Below are 16,296 nucleotides of genomic sequence, written 5' to 3'. Positions count from 1 at the left end.
TTCTTAATATAATGCTGAAAGCTAGATGGCTTTTTATTTCTGCTTACTAAAGCTTGGGTGTCATGGGCTAGTGTTCAGCCAGGTTAATCAGCAAAGGTTACATGCTGTTTGAGAAACATTGCTTTCTCTGATATATTTTCTACTGTAACTTTTTTGCATGGCTCTATATATTTGTCATCTGTGACAGAAGCTTGAAGGAGCAAACAGGAAAAACAAATTGTTCTAAGTGCACACAGGTTTGAATAAATATCACTGAATCGGCAGTACATGGGTTTTTTAAAAGTCTCTTCTGCTTACACACTTTCTCTTAATTTCTCTCTTCTAGCAATTTTCACATATCAACATGTTTAGTGCCAGACTTGCTGCTGACTTCTGTGAATAGAGCTCCATTCTTTCAACTATACAACAGTTATATTCTATGAATTTGTTTGCCATTTTATTGCAGTTATCACTCTCTTTACAGTAATTCCTCCGGTGACTCCAGTGATTGTTACACCAAATTGTAAGCGTAAATATCCTGCTGATTCTTCTCAAGGCTTCTCTAGTAAGAAAAGACGATCTATCAGGCATAACATGGGTCTTGAACTGTTACCAAATACTCTTTTCAGCACTAGCTCAACGCCTGGATCAGGTAGAGTAATAACTATTTAAATACTGTCTACATCTTAACTAGTTGAGAGTTTTGCTTTGTTCATAATATTTGTAAAATTGCAGTGCAGAAGGTTGAACTATAGGTAATTTAATACCAGCACCTGTTTCTTTAATCCTCTCTTCTACAGTTCAGTTTGAATTAAGTCCTATATTACTTGAAGCATCTCAAAATTCACTATCTGTCTCAGTCACTGGTGAAAGTCACCTCCCTAGTATAGGGAGTCGAAGAAGCAAAAGAATTGCCAGCAAAAAAGTGCAGAGGTAACCTTGTCAAAACATTGACACTACTGCATCAAAAAGGAGAATATTATCTGTTTTGTAATAACTAAAAAAAGTAAATAGATCTTAGTCAATGTATAAATGAAATAATGTAAATGTACAGAGTTTTCTGCCCTGGTTCTTTGAAAGTTACTGATGATTTTGTTGTTGTTCTCTTTGTATTGTTTCGCTTATTCACTCTTCAGTAAGATTTAAGTCAGTGTGACAGAACTTTACATAGTGTTTCAATTTTGCTTTCCTCTAGATGTAAATACTGCTTATTCTTAAAAGACTGACTCTTTTATTTATATAAACTAGTTGATTCCACTACTAAAGTATCAAATATTGAGAACAGTGTTTAAAAAGCTTATTTCTCCATACTTTCAGGGCTGACTCTGGAAAAATGGGTTGCTTTTCTCCTAAAATTAGTCGGAAAGAAATGGTACGCAGGTCACTGCGATTAAAGTTCATTCTGGGAAAAAGCAGCAAAGAGGTATGGTGTATATTTCTCATTAGAACAACAGTTCTTTTTTATGGTCCAGAGACCCAACAAAATCAGATTCACCACATGCAAAATAAATTAAGAGCATAAGGATTTGTGGTTTAAGTCATTTCTGACTTATGGCAATTCTAGCACAGGGTTTTCTTGGCAAATTTCTTCAGAGGGGGTTTGCCATTGCCATCGTTTGAGGCTGAGAGAGTGTGACTTGCCTAGGGTCACCCAGTTGGTTTCATGGCTGAGCAGGGATTCAGACACTGTTCTCCAGAGAAATAATGGGTCAATTCATACAGACAGTCCTTATTTCAGACATTTCCCCTAATAGAAAAGTTAGCTGTTCTTTGATCCTGACTGCCTCAGACAAAAATCTGATACCAACCAAACTCATGCTGGGAATATTCTAATAAGAATTTGGCAGGAAATTGGGCAGATTTTCCTGGTGGATTTGTCATTAATGGATTAATCATGTGTTGTTGAGCTTCCTTGTAGAATCCGCAAAACAAAAGAATGTGTTTCGAGGATTCTACTTTCTGATTAAGCAGGGACATGCATTGCAAAGGACACCAACAAATCTACCTGGCAGAGAGAAAAGCATTAAACTGGTAAACAATCTATTATAATAAACAGTCAAATTCTTTAAATAGTTGGCTAGATAAAAAGGTCTAACATATTGTATATTGTTTGTGCTCGGTGAGCAAGATGTGAATGAATGAGCCCAAACGTCACAAAAAGCAATATTCCATAGTGTTTGTTTTACTGATTTGAGAGCAGTGTCATAACCCACATGTAAAAGGAAGGATGATGACCAACCAATTAAAGCAGCTTTTTGTATGATGAGCTATGCTAAGATAGATATAAAAGGAAACATCTTCCCAGTTCTCAGTCTCCTGTAAGTCTGTTGACTCCATATGTTTGGTTTAGTGTAGGAAGGAGAGGAGGCAAGAGTTGTCTGGCTCTGGTAATCTTATGCTGTTTATAATCCTTCATTTACAAATCACTTTTACAAGTTACTTGTATAGGATTGTTACTCTCATTGGGAAGCTGAGCAGCTAGTTTACATCAGCCTATATGTGACCAAAGATATGCCACACTTAAGACCACTAATCAGTTGCATGATCATTTTTGCTAGTGCTTTTTCTGTCTGCCTGACTCATCTGCTTGTGAGCCTTGGGGTTTCTTGATTCCCAGTACCTGCCATCTGCCTGTACAACTCTTTCCACAATCCTCTTGTCTAAGTCTCCAGCTTCTGCTCTTTCCCATCCAGCGTTCATAATATTGTACAATGGTCCCTCCACATTTGTTGGGGTTAGGGATAAAGGACCTGTGTGATTGTAGAAAAAACTGCAAATTAAAAAAAAATGTTCTTTTTAACTGAGAAAACGCCTGTCCAGGAATCTCCAGGTCTTTCAGTGTAATTTTGTGATCAACATATGTCAGATGTTGATCATAGAATCATGTAGGAGGAACATACAAATGTGTAGAGAAGTGTTTTCTCCAAGGTTCTCCTGCACAACTCTATGGTCAACCTCTGGCAGAATTGTGCTGGAAGACCTAAGATTCGTAGAGAGAATATATTAATCAAAATCGTAAATAATCAAATCCACAAAAGTCAAAGCCACAAATATGGAGGGACAACTGTAATATTGTGAATCTCAGAGACCTGTGGATTGGTTAGCTATTCTACCACTGCCACAAATTCGCAAGCTCTCTTCTATTACCATCGGGATGAGAGAAAGCAAACAAAACCTTTCCTTTGCATTCCTAGCACATACATACAATCATTTGTGGGATCAATTATTAAATGTTCTTTTTGTATGTGAAAAGAATACAGCAATGGATCATCCTGCTAGTAACAGATCTGAAAATATTGGTCGTCGACTTGCAAGTCAGCAGGACAAGGAAAATGGATTAGATTCTGTGAAGAAGGGTACATTATTAAGCCCATATGTTGGTGAGTCTATAACAAAGGTAAATAAGGCTTGTTAAGTGGATACATGAAATTTTTCATCTTTGTAGCAACATTCAAGGTTCAGTTATAGAACCTTTTTCTCAGTACAAAAAAATTACTTTTGGATACTTGGGGTGTATGGCTCATTTACCATTTGTGTTCTTTAACCCTACTCTTGTTCAGGAAAATGCTGCCTGGCTGCTTCATTACAGCCCTGCAAACAGTAATTAAGGAAGTACCTCATGCCTATTCCACTTGAAAATGCTGCTCCACTCCTTACTTATACCAATAATCTTGTCATCACTGTAATGTTTTAGTTATTTTCCTGGGAGTTTGCCTTCTAATGATAAACAGTCAGTGTTAGGATTGAGATTTGTCTCAGCTGTCTGGCCTTAATGCATAGTAGAAGTTGAGATGGGTGGATATTTCTGTATTCTCAAAGAGTTCAGAGTGAGCAGCTATTGTGTGTTCCTGTGCTTCCATTGTGTACTTTAGATATTCTTCCTCTTTTTCAAGTGAGACTAAGAAATTTAGGGGACAGGGTATGGCAGTTCACAGACATATGTGCACATTGATATGATCGCTTGGCACTATTTTATGTAGTGCAAAAAGTAACTCAGCAAATTACTTTAATCTATTATGAAGAATCCCCCCCCCCCCCCCAGAAATTGAGATTTCTCTTTAAAACCTGAAATAGAGCCAGAGATTACGAATGTAACAGGCACTGTTGTATCCCAGTTCGTGATAGGGAGAACAGAGCAGTGTAACTACTATATTTATATTTTCTCAATACAGGGCCGCCAGATTTTGACCATAGAATCATGTTGCAGGACCTATAAATGCTTAGAGAAATGTTTTCTCTAGGAATCTTTAGGTCCTTCGGTGCAACTCTATGGTCAACTTCCATCAGAATTTCTCTGGAGGACCTAGAGATTCCTAGAGAGAGCATATTAATTAAATCTGCAAATAATTAAATCTGCAAAAATCAAAGCTCTAAATGTGGAGGGCCAAGTGTACTTAATTACAGTGATATAATATATGGAAACTATAATATTGACGTTAGTGTAATGTGCATGATTATAACTTGCTGAGATTAAAAACAATACTTTTTTTAGGTTCCAAAGACATCAGCAAATCAGAGGAAAACTTGAAAATTGTAAAGCATAATGATGCAAGCTATCGAATGTCCTGGACTGGCCCAAATACCACAGAATCTCAGGGAACTGGTAGTAGAGGTACTGCGTCAATGGCAAGATGTGAAGTAGCAGCCTCTTCCTCAGAGCTTGCTCTTACAGTCAAAGAACTGCCAGTCATTCCATTTAAAATTGTGGATGCAAGAACTAGACAGGATAGCAATAAACGACAAACATCCTTATGTGAAGATGAAAATAATGTGACTACAGACACTTTACTGAAAATTAAGAAAGCATTTTCTGAATCTGGAAGCAATCTTCATAAGTTATTTGAAACTGAGTCTTCAAAATCAAATTCAACAGGAGGAACAATGTGCTTTACAGACCTTAATCTAGAGAGGCATCACTTTAAAGGTACAGCTCAGAAAATGTCAAATGTAGAGCAGAAGACTCTGTTTACAAACTCTGCTTATGAATCAAGTGAAATTGACAAATGTCTGTCAAGTACAGATAAAACCAGTTCTGTGGAGGGATCACTGTCCCCAAATAATGCCAAGACAGATCTTGAAATCCATGAGCTACGTGAAAATGATGGCTCAGTGCAAGAGGACCAGCTGATTACAAGGACCTCTCCACACCTCCAGTTACAAGGCACAAGTACTTTGCAAAAGGAAATACTGGAATCCACTGAGCAATTTAGCACAGAAAGATTGATTGAAGTTAAAGAACCTATATACTGCAAATCAGAGCCAGAGACTAGAATGTGTTGTGAATCAAAAGAACTTTCCTTGCTGTTATCAGGAGATGGAGACAGAAATGGCAAACATGCCTTGCACGTGGATATATGTGAGAAATCTAAACTTTCCCCTTCCGGAAAGGTTGCTGACCACATACATTGGTTCAACAAACTTTCATTAAATGAACCGTGTTCTGCAACCAAAACAAAGCCACCTCTTAAGTTCCAACGCACCCCTGTCCGTCATTCTATAAGGAAGATGAACTCCCTCTTGGAAGCCAATAAGCATAAAGTTACTTGTAAACTAATGAAAGCTGCTGACTGTCCTTCTCTTGTTAGATCAGTCAGCTATGAAACTGCACTGTCCTCTTGTGCAGAAAGCATGTCTAAAACCTCTACAGCTTCATCTCTGCCTTCTGAACCAACATGCAAGCAGATGTCTACATATGATCAGTTTGCTCGATCTTCCAAACCCTTCCAACAACTGATACATCCATTAGAACAAGCCAGCAGACCTGATACAAGCTGCAAAGAGACAGTGACTACTGCAAATCATTCCAAATCTGCCCTTGAGGACCTAACTAATCATGAAGCACCAAAAACTGTTGCAAAAATGAACACAAACATAAATGCCGCAAGTGCTACACCTGATAAGTGTGTTCTCAGGAAAACAGTAGAAATAAAGACTCGCTACAGAGGATCTCCAAAGAATCCAATGGCAACATCAAAACTTCTTCCGGTTGTTAAACCTCTTGACTTATAGATTTGACAGAACACACATAGGTTTGCATGTTTAGGATTGCTGCCAGAGTACTGGATTTAGAATATTTTTGATAAGACAGAAGAGCCCTTTCTACCCACAAGAGGGTGCTAGAGTGATTCTCCAGGCAGAGTAAAGGTGATGGTGATTTTCAGCAATTCTTTTTCTCATACAGGCCTTTATGCCTTTCTCAAAATCTGCACTGGGAGGTGGGGTAATTGGATCCCTACAAAATAGTGGGGAAAATAATAAGATACTGGGGGCTATAGAGGGAAGGAGAAATTGGTGCATTTTCTGTCTACATAACACATGCTTTCTGTAAACAGAAATCCATTCTAGGAATGCTTCTGTTGCACAAAAGAAACTGTTTTCAATCCCAAAGTCTGGGTTTTGTTTTTTATTTCTTTTTATTTCTTTTTGAAGGGGGCGAATATTTTCACTTGCCTTTTAAATATAAATATTGTCTCTTAAACTCAGTAGAAATTAAGTTGTGACTGAAACTTGAACAAGTGAATAATTCTGTTGGGTAGCATTTACCTTGTGGGTTCCTATTAGGTATTTGTTATTGTATGTTTGATGAGTTTTATGAGGGGAAAAACTTGCAAGTGCTGCTAGCTACTTAACTCAGATTTCAAAAAGTACAAAGAATTTGTTTGTAGTTGATATTTTTGAGAACTGAAAATGTGGAAGTGTAGTCTTACATGCCAAGTAAAACGTGGTTCATACACTTGAATTTTGCTACATAGTCACAGTTCTTGCAACATTCAAGTATCTGTGATGGTTCATATTTTACACTAGTGCTGTTTCCTTATGGCACAGATGAAAGTTGCTGTTGGACTACAGATCTCATCAGCCTTAGCCAGTAGAGCCACTGGTGAGAAATGCTGAGAACTGGAGTCCAGCACATCTGGACTACAGATCTCATCAGCCTTAGCCAATAGAGCCAATGGTGAGATATGCTGAGAACTGCAGTCTGCACATTTGGAGGTCACATCTTGTTGCCCACCTCTGTCTTGCAGCAGTAACTGTTCTAAAAACTATCAGGCTGTGTACTTTTTTAAGAGGTGACTTTTAGTTGAGGCAAACAAATGGCCACCAAATAAAATGTCAAGTTTGTGTAGCCATTGTGCTGTTAACTGTAGGTGGATACACTCTGAAGCTCCTAGCACAAAATATGGTAGAATACTCCAGTGTTGTATTACATGTACATTATTTTCTGTACTTGCTTTGTGGGGAAGGGCAGGCACAAAGAAACTTGCAAGTCTTTTATGTGATACAAATCACATGATTAAATGGAATAAAATGTGTGGATTATATCACTGCATTAAAACATACTGTATAAAGCCATACTGTTCATTTGCACAGGTATTTGGATCAGTTAAGTCTAATACTGAAACTGTTGTTTGTCCAGTGTATAAGTTATTTGATTTTTTGCTTTAGTTTTATGTATACTTTGTGACTGGGGTCTTAAAACTTCTCTCTGAAGTAATTAAAGTTTTTTTTTCATGCTGTGTATATATATATAATTTTTACTGTAGTAACCTATTGTAAATGTGTTGTATATCTGATGTATAGCTGTGTTTCCTTCTGAAGGACTGATCTCTACCAAGTCTCCCTTTTAATAAAAACATTTTTGGAAAGCAGAAGTATTGCGAGCAGAATGCTGTGTCCTGCTTTCAGTAGATCATGTATGGCATTTTACATAGTAGATGCAAGTACTCCATCCCTCCTGCCTTATGCTCCAGTGATTGAAGAAAACATACACTAAGGAAAACAGCATCCTAGGAAGGAAGCAGGTTATAGTCCTGTGAAATGTAGCCTACAGCATCTGGTATTCCTTGGAGGTCTGTCCTAGGCTGACACCGCTTAGTTTCTGAGAGCAGATGGGATCTGGGTATTTAGGCCACATAAATTAAATCCATATAAAAACATAGAGGGATCCAATAGCACCCTTGAAATGAAGAAGAAACTTACAGCATAGGTTTCTGTGGTCTCCACTTCATCAGCTGCAACATCTTTTTTTCTGATAAAGGCTGGCACAGCTATATCTTTAAATATACATTAGTCCTAAATATTATAATACTTATGAGAAGTTTATTTAGAGAGATATTTTTAAAATTCATCTTAAGAGGAAACTGTTACACAGTACTGAGTCATATAGGAATGCAGCCTGTATTTAAGGCATTGATGCAGTGTGTGTGTGTGTGTGTGTGTGTGTGTGTGTATAAACTGCATCAATGCCTTAAATACAGGCTGCATTCCTATATGACTCAGTACTGTGTAACAGTTTCCTCTTAAGATGAATTTTAAAAATATCTCTCTAAATAACCTTCTCATAAGTATTTTCCTCCCATGGTTCATAGTCTTAAATGGAATACTGAAGATCAAAATATGTATGCACACAAGGGAAATGCACAGGTTCGTTAAATCGATGCACATATGAACAAATTGTATTCACATATCAAAGTGGAATTCCCTACACTTCCCAATCCTGCAGATTACAGTGCAATCCAGTAACTGTGTACTCAAATGTAAGACCCTATGAGATAAACTGTATCTGTCAGCAGGTAAATGTATCATGATATACTGGTTTGAGTGTTGGACTATAACTCTGGAGACCAGGGTTTGAATCCCAGCTTGGCCATATAAATCCACTGGGTGATCCTAGTCAAGTCAAACACTCTAAAGAAACTTGCCATGATAAGGCTGCCTTTGCATTGTCTTTGTCATGAAAATAGCTGCAAACAGACTCCTGTTTTAATATTTTTCTGGTATTAACTGGTTTGTAATCTGGACGTTCTTTCCCTCCCCTTTTGAAGAGAGGAACAATGTTTGCCTTTCTCCAGCCTTTGGCACCTTACCTGTTCAAGATTTCTCAAAAGTGATGGCAAGGGGTTCAGAGAGGCACTGAAGGGAGGAACTGGGCAAGCTGTGTAGAGGGGGCAGCCAGCCCTCCATGTCCTTAGATTCCTTATCCACAGATTCAGTCATCCACAGCTTGGAAATATTAAAAAAACCCCACAATTTTGCAGTTTTATATAAAGGACACCATTTTACTGTCCATTGTATTTAATGGGACTTGAGCATCCACGGATTTTGGTATTAGTGGGGGTTCTGGAACCAAACCCCAGTGGATACCAAGGTCCCACTAATACAAAATTAAGGCTTGTCACTGAAAGAACACAGATGGGGGGAAAGATTGCAGAGAGATAGGGAACAGATGCTAATAGGGGCAGGAGGGTCAGCCAGAGAAAAGAACTAACTGGTTTTGGGGAGCTGTGAGTGATTGAGTTTGGGGTTTAATGTGTCATCTAAGGCCCCATTCCCACTATAAAAAGAATCGGATTGCTGAGTGAATTAAATGATCCTAGTTCCCATTTGAAACCAGTTCCTGTCGTGATGTGATCGAATCTGTCATGATGAAGCGAGGCAAAAGCAAAAGAACTTTTTTTCCAGACACCAGCTAAAAAGTTCTTTTGAAAAAACGTGATTCCAACGCTTGTTGAGCAAGTGGGAATGAAAGATTGGAATCACAACATTCTGGAGGGGAGGGACTAAGGGCAGAGGGGTGTTTACCATCCCTCCCCATTTTTGGGGAGATGTCACCCCCCCCCTGTCATTATTGGTGTGAAGTTTGGTTCTTTTTTTAAAAAAAGCGCTTAAGCAACAGAATGGTTTAGCAACTACTTGCAAAGGTGCTAAACCACTCTGTAGCTTAAGCACTTAATTGCATTTACCAAAAAAAGCCAGCAAGAAAGAAGAAAACAAGCCTCCTTCTCACAAGCCTCCTTCGGTCCCGGTGCCCTCCATCTCCATCCTCCTCCTCCTCCTCCTCGTCTCCCTTCCCGGCCTGGCAATGTCCCTTTCCCAGCCCCAAGCTCCCTTCCCAGCCTTGCCTCCATCTCATCCTCCTCTCCGCTCCCCCCTTGCCTTGCTCCATTGCCATCCTCCTTGTCACACTATCTGAGCCTCACACTCTCTCAGCCTCCAACCCCCCCCCCCCCAGTTTCCCAGCTGGGCTTATGTCAGATGATTGACAGGAGAGTTTAAAGCAGTGGTGCCAGTGGGAACCACAGTCGCCTCAAAAAAAACCCCTTTCATAATGAGAACTAGGAGTCTTTTGAAATCGCTTTCCAAACCAGGGCAGGAGCGAATCACAAAGCAATTTATCCTGCCAGTGAGAATAACCCCTAAATGTGTCTTAATAAACTTTCACTTATTTGTTCTTTTTAAACAACTGCCTTTGTTCTTATTATGATAGTGGACAGTGGTCACACTTACCACAACAAACCCACCAAAACAACCCTTGCCCACATAGGGGGTCACTTTGATGCCCAAGGACCCAATCTAAGAAGGAAGGGGGGGGAGGCAAGGTAAGTGACAGAAGCCCAGGGGCTGGAACTTTGAGGCCAGCTGGAGAGAGAATCTGTCACAGGTACATAACAAAAAGATGTACTGTATATAGGAGTGCAGCCTCATAAGTTGGGACCTGCCTTAGGTCCCCTATTGGAAGAAAGGTTGGATAGAAATTAAATAAATAAAAAGTAAACTCTGAACTATCACAGTTACTGTAAGACCTCACACTGACATATGTTAAAGGCATTTGAGCAGTAGAAAACAGTTGCCAAACAGTGTGAGGAAGGTACATAAGGTTTGCCTGCAAGACCTGCTGTGTGCCATCAACTCATTTCTAAATTAGGACAACCCTGTCATAGGGTTTTCTTGGCAAAATTTGTTCAGAGGGAGTTTGCCTTTGCTTTCCTCTGAGGCTGAGAGAGTGTAACTTGCCCAAGGACACCCAGTGGGTTTTCATGGCCGAGGGATTCAAACCTTGGTTGCTCAAATCACTACACCATGCTGGCCCTCTCTTGCAAGACTAGGACAATGTATATAATACTATTTAGATGAAAATCCATGTATTTTAGCAGTAGATTTACAGTTGTTTGGGAAGTATGTGGAGTGCCAAAGGGGAGCTTAATTTACATTTGACTTTTGTTATTTTTATTTATTTATTTAAATCTATTCTGCTTGCTGTGGGAACTTTCTATTTCCCTTCTTTCTGAGCTACCTCTCTCAGTCCTTCCATTTCTAGGCAATCAAACGACGATGATGGTAGATTTTGTTAGGAAGCAAACAGGTAATGAGTTCTATATCTACATTAAGCTACCCATTTGGGGGGGGGGGCAGGTTTTCCTATCATTGCAACAATGTTTACTACTTTCACATAAAAAAGATGTAAAGTCTCTCTCCAGCAAATGTATTTAATGGCATGGGGGGGGACAACAGAAACAAGGAGAGAGGGATGCTACTGTGAAGAGAGGTCATCTGAGGTCTTCTTAGAGCCAAAACAGGATCATGAACCATCATCAATTTCCTCTTCCATTGAAACAGATTCCAAATTTACACTTGATTCAGATTTGTGGTTATTTTTTTTCCATAGTCTACAAAGCTAAATGGAATAGAAGGGAGGCATCCATGTTGCTCTGGGTCAGCAAAATCAACAAAGCCTTGTGCCATCTTAAAGACTTACACTTTTTATTTGGCATAGGTTGTTACAGACCCTGGTGCCTATAAAGACTAAGCAATTCATGGGGTTGCTGCAAGTTGACAGGCGACTTGAAGGCAAAATACACAATACACAGTAAAGTCATAATTAGAACATCTGAATAAAAATGGACTCAAATCCTTATTCAGGTATGAAGCATATTAGGTGACCTTGGACCAGTCACTGTGTAAGCCAGCTCACAGGTTTGTTGAAAGGATTTAAACAAACCAACCAAAAGTGTGTGTGTGTGTAGGGGAGAGATGCTGCTTTGGAGAAATATCTGGGTAAGCCTCAGAGGATGGCAGTGACAAACCCCTTCTGAAGAAACTTGTCAAGGAAACCCTATGATAGGTTCACCTTTGGGTTGCCATGAGTCCAAACGTGACTTGGAAGCACACGTCAACAACAACAATGTAAGAACAGTCTCAAAAGTGCTACTAGATGTTTCAGATTAACATGGCTTTGCCTTTTGTTTGTGCCTGGGGGGGCTGAGGAAATGATGGGAGGGGGTTCTTGCATATGGTCTTGTGACCCATAATCCTACCTTTCTCTATATATATATACCCATCTATTGTATACACAAGATTTGAAACCAGGCCATTTGAACACCCAGATCAACATTTGAGCCTTTTTGACTTACTCATTTTAATTATTCACCACTGAAGAATAAACATTGTTGTTTTGTGCTTTCAAGTCGTTTCTGACCTATGGCAACCCCCTATCAAGAGGTTTTCTTGGCATTTTTCTTCAGAGGGGAGTTGTCCTTACCATCTTCTGAGGCTGAGAGAGTGTGACTTGCCCAAAGTCACCCAGTGGGTTTACATAGTTGAGCCTGGATTTGAACCCTGGTCTCCCAGTACTGTTGCCCAAGGCTCTTAAGCGCTCTTGCTACCTACTGTAAAGATGAACTGTTGACCATAAACTACAACAACCATTAAATTATGCTGGCTTTCATGAAGGATGGACATGCAAACAGTGTATATTTGGACCCAAGAGTGCTACATTTCTCTATAAGCCTTGCCATTGAGTTGCATTTTATTTTGGTAACTTTTTGTAGGTCTGTTGTTCTTTGGAGAACCAGTGTGTGGCGGAGTAGTTTGTGCACTGGACAGTGACTCTGGAAATCTGGGTTCGATTTCCTGCTTGAGCATAGAAAAAAAATCCAAGAAAGCGGACAAGTTACACTCTCTCAGCCTCAGAAGATAGCAAGGGAAACCCCCTCTGAAGAAACTGGCCAAGAAAACCCTAGGATAGGGGGCCATGAGTCAGAAAGGACTTGAAGGCACACAACACACACAGAGATATTGTTCTTCTCTTTGTATTTATTTTTTCCTCTTCATGTACTTCTCTTCAAAGCTGGATAATAATAATAATGTTAATATAATAATAATAATAGCAGCAGTAGCATCTCAGGACATGTTTAGCTGCTAACCGAAGGTGTCCCAAAGCAGCCCCCAGACCCAGCGGGGGCCTCCGGAGGCCTGCTTCCCTCCAAGCTCTCAGCGATGGTGGAGACTGAGGCTCCCCGCATCCCGGCGCCCATCATCCCTCCCCTTCCGCACACCTGCTGCGCCCGCCCTCTCCGCCTGAGCCAAGAAGCGAGAGCCAGGGCGCGCGGGTCTGGTGGTCGGTGGCTTTCTCCCGGTGCCAGCGGTGAGTGTGGCGCCAAACCCTCCGGGGATGGAGAGCCGGGGGAGAAGCAGCCTGGCGGGAAATCCATGGATGGGCCTTTGCTCAACCATTGCGCCCCATGGCCTCCTCCCAGTTGCGGGGAGGTTCTTACTGGGAGGCACTGGGGAGGGAGTGGGAAGAGAAGCAGGTTCTTCCCGGGAGGCCTGAGCCTCTCTCTCTCTTCATGCCACAGCCTCTGGCGCCCAGGCCTCCCAGGAAGAAGCTCTCTCCCCATCTTCCTTCGCCTCTTGCTCCTTCCCCAGGAAGAACCCGTCCACAGATGAGGGGTTGACTGGGAGGCCCTGGGGAAGGGGAGCAGGGCCTGTGGGGAGCTTTGTCCTGGGAGGGAGCCTCGTTTTGGTGATGGAGAGAGAAGGCGCCCAAATGGCATTTGGCGGTTGTTAAATGATGATGGCGAGGAGGAGGATGCTGCTGCTGCTGCTGCTGCTCTGATGAGGCCCCCCCCTGGGGAGGATGCTGGGATGGGCGTCTCTTGGCCATGGCCACCAGAGGCTCATTTCAGCAAGCCCTGAGGGTGGCTGCGTCAGAGGCAAGGCAGCGGGGGCGGCAGGAGGGAGGCTCGGAGGGCAGCTGCAGAGCCAGCTCCCAAAGGGCGACGTCAGGGCAGTTGATCTTTTGCTTGGTTTTGTTTTTGCCCTGGAGAGAGAGAGAGGAGGGGCTTGTAAGGGGGGGGAGGTTCATCTTCAAACCCCTTCCTTGGAAAGGAGGGATGATGAGATACAGGGATATATATATACAGTATATATATATATATATATATATATATATATATATATGGAAAGGGCTTGAAGGCAGGCAACACATACATACATAATTTGATAGAGACATATATATAATTATTATACACACACACACTTGGAAAGGAGGGATGTACATATACACATACACACACCTCCCTCCTTTCCAACTGTGTATATAATAATAATAATTTCATACACACACACAGAGTGGGGCCTTGCTATCTGCTGGGGTTTGGTTTCAGGATTCCCCATGAATAACAAAATCCATGGATGCTGAAGTCCCATTAAATATAATGGCAAAGCAAAATGGTGTCCCTTAAATGGAAAATCAAGGTTTGCTATTTGGAATTTATCCTTGTTTGAATATTCTCAAGCTGTGGATGCTTGAATCCATGGATAAAAAAAATATGTGGATAAGGATATACACACACACACACACCCCTTTCCAAGTGTGTGTGTATATATAATCATTATATATATATATATGTCTGTATCAAAATATATACAAAAATGTAAGTATACATCTCTCTCTCTCTCTCTCTCTCTCTTTATATATATATATATATATATATATATATATATATATATATATATAGTGTGTGCATGTGTTTTGGGCCTTCAAGTCCTTTCCACATATGAAGACTCTGAGGTGAACCCACCCTGGAGTTTCCTTGGCAAGTTTCGTTCTGAGTTTTGCCCTTGCCTTCTCCCTGAGGCTGAGATGTTGTGATTTGCCCAAGGTCACCCAATGGGTTTCTATGGACCACCTGGGGGATCCTAAATATCCTAAAGACACCAGAGCCCTTCTGATCTTGGAAGCTAAGTAGGGTCAGGCTTGGTTAGTACTTGGATGGGACACTGACAACAAATACCCGGTGCTGCAGGCAATATTTCAGAGGAAGGAACTGGCAAAACCCCAAATCCTGAGTCCTGTATTCCTTTCCTAAGGAAACCCTATGGTTTCGTGGGGGTCAGCATAAATCAGCAGGAAGCTTTAAGGCACATATTCACACTAAAGTGTATGTCATAATCAGCCTTAAAAGGCCATTCTCTGTCATTCATTTTGATGGGCTCTTCCAGCCACATTGTCCTTAGATATAATAGTAATGTGTATACTTTGCTTAGTAATGATATGTGGGTGCTGAACCACCTACTACCCACCCACTGTGAGGAAACTCAATGAAGGCATCAATCAAAATGTAAACCACTTGTGTTACTTGTATCCACTGTGTGTGTATATATGACTTCAAGTTGCCCATTGACATTGTGATCACACAAATTTCACTGGGTTTTCTTAGGCAAGGAATACTCAGAGGTGGTTTTGCCAGTTCCTTCCTCTGAAATATAGGCTACAGCTCCTGGTATGCAGTGGCTGTCTACCATCCAAGTACTACCAGGGCTGACTGCTTACCTTCCAACATTAGAGGAGATCTGGTACTTTTAGGGTATTTACTGGGGATGTAATGCCTTACTAGGCTCCATAAGATAAACATCTGAGTGAACATTTCAGTAAACAGTAAAAATCTCTTTTGTATTGCTAATGGATGTTAAATTTCCTGGACTCTGAGAATCTGCCAGTTGCCACATGGCCAGAAGGAGGAGGTGCCAGCCTGCAAGAGATACCCTTCTATAACATCTGAACTGAAAACAGAAACAGAAAAAAATGCAGGCCTATGACTAATGTCTTATGGGTTTAAACACCTTGCCTGATGAAGAAGCCAGTGGAGCTTCGAAAGCTTGCAACATGTATATTGTGCATTTTTGTTGGTCCTATAAAGGTATCACTGTTTGGTGAATTTTCAGTGTTATTGGATTTGCTATATGGCCAACATGGCTACTCCTGAATGATCTCAGTAAACATGATAATGTTTTGCTGTACATATCAGACTGAATAAATAAAACATCTGGGACTTCCCTAGTAGGTTTTACAGAGTTGTTACCATTATTCTGTGATTAGAAAAATAGTGATTCTCTGGATTTTACATGCTTAATCCCTTCACATTGGGTGAATCCTATTATGGGGGAATAAACAAAAACATTTTGTTCTAGGATGAGAGATGGGGGTAGGGTGAAGTGAATATTTGTTATATGAGCTGAACCATGACATGTTGCCAGTCTCTTGAATAAAATGAAGAAGGAATACATGCATCTATGTTGAAAATGTTCAGTTTTCTAATAAAGACTTTCCAAATCATATCTGTGGCTGCATGCTGATTCCAAACATTGGTGTCACTAATGTTGGCATCACCCAATGTGGTAACTCATGGTGTCACCCCACACTGAGATTCTACCATACCACACCATATAGAATTTGTAGTAATATTTTTTCTACTA

The 16,296-nt window shown here is 40.6% G+C and overlaps 1 protein-coding gene across 4 annotated transcripts in view; it reads left to right on the top strand.

Annotated features, from left to right (window-relative positions):
• LOC121917214 (neuroendocrine protein 7B2-like) overlaps positions 1-16,296 on the top strand; it is a 62,326-nt gene that overhangs the window by 11,994 nt on the left and 34,036 nt on the right. For 2 of the 4 annotated variants that reach the window (XM_042442979.1, XM_042442974.1), the window contains 5 exons: positions 464-631; positions 780-912; positions 1,297-1,402; positions 3,233-3,359; positions 4,472-7,620. In XM_042442979.1, coding sequence (XP_042298913.1) covers positions 464-631; positions 780-912; positions 1,297-1,402; positions 3,233-3,359; positions 4,472-5,988 — 2,051 coding nt within the window. In that variant the 3' untranslated portion in view covers positions 5,989-7,620. Of the gene's footprint in view, positions 1-463; positions 632-779; positions 913-1,296; positions 1,403-3,232; positions 3,390-4,471; positions 13,184-16,296 lie in introns of those variants that run through there. The other 2 variants (XM_042442994.1, XM_042442986.1) reach the window with 2 other exon arrangements.

This window comes from Sceloporus undulatus, chromosome 1 (assembly GCF_019175285.1).
Source record: "Sceloporus undulatus isolate JIND9_A2432 ecotype Alabama chromosome 1, SceUnd_v1.1, whole genome shotgun sequence".
NCBI lineage: Eukaryota > Metazoa > Chordata > Lepidosauria > Squamata > Phrynosomatidae > Sceloporus > Sceloporus undulatus.
Note: the sequence above shows the minus strand (reverse complement) of the source record. Positions and strands in the feature narration are given on the sequence as shown.